The following is a 3984-nucleotide window of genomic DNA, read 5'->3' as shown; positions in this document are numbered from 1 at the left end:
CTTTTAGATGGAGAAATTATTATATACATAACAGAAATATAATTTAAAATTGCATTGATTTTTAGTTTTTGTTGTTATTATTTTTTCTTTTTTAATATTTATAGGTAATTAATATGTTTAATAAACTTTAATTACTTTCAACAGACATTAAAAATCATTGACATAAAAAATTTATACATAATTTAGAAAAAAAAAAAGAAACAAAAACAAAAGATAAATAAATTTATTGTCAAACAATTATAAAGGATGTACTATTTAAACTGATGAGTTAATACTAAAACTCTAATTTTAGCAAAAAATAATGCTAAAATTCTAATTAGACAAGTAAAACTTTCAACCTTTGCCATATTGTTAAGGGTTCCATGCAAAATGAAAACTATGCGCCCAACTTATCAAAACTTTCTCTGTACATAACTATATAGTTTTCGTCTCAAGAAACATATTAAATTCTGCTTTTACCTGTATAAAGGTCCTCTAACTTCATCTTCTTTGTATCTTGATGGTGTATCCAGTTCTTTGCCTCATCAAAGAGTGTATATTCTATAACAAACTGCAAGCTAACAGTTACTATTAATTGCAGTTACAAAATCAAGAAAATTTCTATGGTTCGAATAATTAATTATTAAGATGGTAGATTTTGCCAATTGATATGTATATATATATATATATATATGCTTCTTTCTTTACACATTAATTTTCTTCCCTATTATATACAATAAGAAAATTTTCAATATTTTAAATTGAAAATAAATAAGCTTAATTATTAAAATTTTTAAATTTGATAAATGGTAATATGTCACATCAAATTTAAAAGGTTTTAAATGATTAAATCTATTTATTTAAGTTAACTATATATATATATATATATATATATATCCATATATATAATTTTATTCTTCATGCTGTTCAATGTCCATGTAGGTAATATTTCACTCAAACAGGACCGATAATAATTTTCAAAAGGATTACATAAGATGGCGTTGCCTAGTAGAATATACTATATATATAAATATTAGAAAATGAACAAACCTTGCAACCCACTTCAATACCCTTTTCATATTCGCCCGGTCTAATATCTGTGTACATGATACCATTTCCAAGTGGAATATATTCATGGCTATTTGTAATTTTGTGAGAACCTGGATATATTTCCAACATGACAATATCATACTCGCATGCATTTCACACAAAAGGTTTGTATAATCAATTAATGCAACAACTTTAATTTCACCAATTACCTGTTCCACTAAATTTTGGGAAGTGATCAGATACCACGTTGTCCATTTTGATATGATTATACCCGTACATCCGTTGATTAGATTTGATCGGCGAGCTGCCCACACAAAAAACAATTAGACTAGACTGGAAAACTAAAAACCCGTAAACAACATTTGGGAAACTATACATGTATAATATGACCAAAGAATATTAATTCTGATCACCAACGCAATCAGGTTATATAAATAAATAAATATTACCTGTGGATGCTTCTATGCTGTAGCTGCCAATTGGAAGTCTCTTGCCTTGTAAAAGCTACACCAAGAAGACTAGTTTTGTCTGTCGGAAAATTCATTGTCGTATTTCTCAGTTTAATTAATTAGAATACATATAAAATATATATATATACATACATATATATATATATATATATTGTAATTCCTTTAAAGAAATCATGCTTAATTAAAATACAGAAGAGAGGTAAAAGAGATGGGAGTACAAGGATTAGGAAACGATTGGTTCAAAGTAAGAGATGATGCAGAGAATTTGGTCGGCACGGTCGCGAGAGATTTAATCTTCCAGGCAAAATGATGTCTCGCCCAGCTATTGGACGAAGCGAGAAGAGCGATACGGAGAAACGATGCCTTGGTGGTGTGAGAGCGTGCAGTGCTCATGATCACCATGGCTTCTATGAGGTTTTTTTGTTGTTGGTGGCAGGCTTCTATGAGATTTAATTTGCTGATAATTCTCGGCTATGGGTGGAAATTTAAATTGATCAGGATCTTGTTCTCATCGATGTTTTACCTAAGCTTTTGAGAGTCACATGTGTCAATTTAATAATTAAATTGTTAAAGACTGAACTATGCTTTTCATTAACTTCCAAATTATTATTATTATTTTTTTTCATTAAATGATTGTAAGCTTCAATTTAATTATTCTGCGATAAATTAAAACAATTAATAAATAAAACTGCTTTTTTTTTCCTGGGATACCAGTAAAAGAAAAAAAATAAAAATTGGCACCTTGGGTAATATGAAATTTTAAAAACTTAAAAACAAAAGTAAAACCAATCACCAGCTAAAATTTTTATTGAAATTTGGATTGTTAGAGTTAGGAAGAAAACTAAAGTTAAAGAAAGTAAAAAGAGAAAAAAAAAAAAAAAAACTAAGAATAAATCTTGTGGTTTAATTTACTGACTGTAACATTCCGTTAAATTATGTAAATTGAGAAAAAAAAAATATAATGATAAATGAAAAAAATAAATCTTGACTATTTATATTGTAGCTATTGCATGTCACTAAATACTTAAAAATTTAGTTAAAACTTGGATGAAAACACATATTGATTGAATCGTTAGGTGATGTTGACTTAGTTGACAAGTCTTTAATACTTTTATCCACTCTATAATTCTATTCGGCATGGCCTTAATAAAAATACATATATTTTTATTAAAAAAAAAAAAAGCACAGTTATTATCGTCCACTTTCGTGGCAGATGGCTGTTGGTTAGCTTTTAAATGCTGACCAATCAATATTTACCGCATGACCACTGATGAATGTATTAAAATTTAAATGTTAACTAGAGATTATAAAGTTTACTTTTCCATGGTAGTTGTTTCCACCACTGGTCTCCACTCCTCAAATTTTCCTATCTTTTATTTGTTATTAATATTTTTTATTGTTATACATTTACTAGTTTGCCCATTAATGATTGACTGTGCTCACTCTCCCCTCACTTTGTGAAGCTTATAATTAATTACAATTGAATAACTCTTTCCTTTTATTAATATTTCACATATATATATATATATATATATCTTACTTCCTACAAATTTAAAGCTGGTTCTAATAAATTTGTTAAGTCTGTTATTATTTACATAAATGTGAAAAAAAGAGCGTTATAATATGGCATAAAAATGAATAGTTGGTATCTATGTGGCATGGATATATAATATATTGAAAACCAATTTAAAAATTATTATCCAATGTTACTATGCAAAAATAATATTAGTTAATTACATGTTTTATTTATTTACTTTTTAAAAACATTTAAAAAATTCATAATATTAAAGTAAACATTTATCTTAACAATATATTTACCAAATCAACTCATACATTTATTCCACACATTGTCCACACTTCGAAGTAGAAGTAGAAAATTATTGTGGCTAATAATGACAAACAATGTGTGAGGCATGTAAGGATCCCACGTCTACATAGCATCATTCGATGCCAAAATGATATTTAATATTTGATTAAGTATATACAATTATTTGCTAAATATTAAATGTCATTTACGCGTACACATGTAAGAAAAAGTTAAATATTCAAGTAAAGTTAAAGTTAGAAAACTTTTTTTGGTGGAACGTTAAAGTTAGAAAGCTTGTGTGAGAGAAAATAATAAAGTTAGATATCTAGACCTATAATGTGTTGTGTTCATGTAGTACTATAATGAATTCATTTTCTATTTTATCGTGAACTTTAAAGATTTTGTATTAAAATATATAAATTTAAAATCATTCATTGCGTTATGATATAATCTTTAACATTATTCGTTAATACGTTGAATTTGACTATAAAATTGATAACAAAAATATTTAAATGAATATAACTAACACAAATTTGTACTTTATTAACGGTATTAGTAATCCAAAAAAAATAATGATTATCTTTACAAAATTAAATATTCAATACATGAATTAAAAATATTACATTTAAGAAAATAATATTGAATAGTATTAAAGAGTAATAAATATGATAATATATA

The 3984-nt window shown here is 26.2% G+C and overlaps 1 protein-coding gene across 1 annotated transcript; it reads right to left on the bottom strand.

Moving 5' to 3' along the window:
• Positions 1-459: 459 nt before the first annotated feature.
• LOC132804409 (uncharacterized) lies at positions 460-1982 on the bottom strand. The gene is made up of 4 exons (XM_060818721.1): positions 1718-1982; positions 1479-1557; positions 1239-1333; positions 460-550 (listed from the first exon to the last, which is right to left on the bottom strand). The coding sequence occupies exons 1-4, from the start codon at positions 1899-1901 to the stop codon at positions 525-527; spliced, it is 384 nt and encodes a 127-aa protein (XP_060674704.1). The 5' UTR covers positions 1902-1982; the 3' UTR covers positions 460-524.
• Positions 1983-3984: the final 2002 nt, after the last annotated feature.

This window comes from Ziziphus jujuba, chromosome 7 (assembly GCF_031755915.1).
Source record: "Ziziphus jujuba cultivar Dongzao chromosome 7, ASM3175591v1".
NCBI classification, from domain to species: domain Eukaryota; kingdom Viridiplantae; phylum Streptophyta; class Magnoliopsida; order Rosales; family Rhamnaceae; genus Ziziphus; species Ziziphus jujuba.
This window is presented reverse-complemented; position numbering and strand designations above follow the sequence as displayed.

Excerpts from the sequence above, each read along its gene's own strand:
- LOC132804409 (XM_060818721.1), bottom strand. The coding sequence starts at position 1,901 with ATGGTGATCATGAGCACTGCACGCTCTCACACCACCAAGGCATCGTTT. Across the intron at positions 1,558-1,717 it reads CCAATCGTTTCCTAATCCTT|ACAAAACTAGTCTTCTTGGT; the intron begins GTACTCCCATCT and ends ATTTTCCGACAG. Across the intron at positions 1,334-1,478 it reads CAGCATAGAAGCATCCACAG|CTCGCCGATCAAATCTAATC; the intron begins GTAATATTTATT and ends TTGTGTGGGCAG.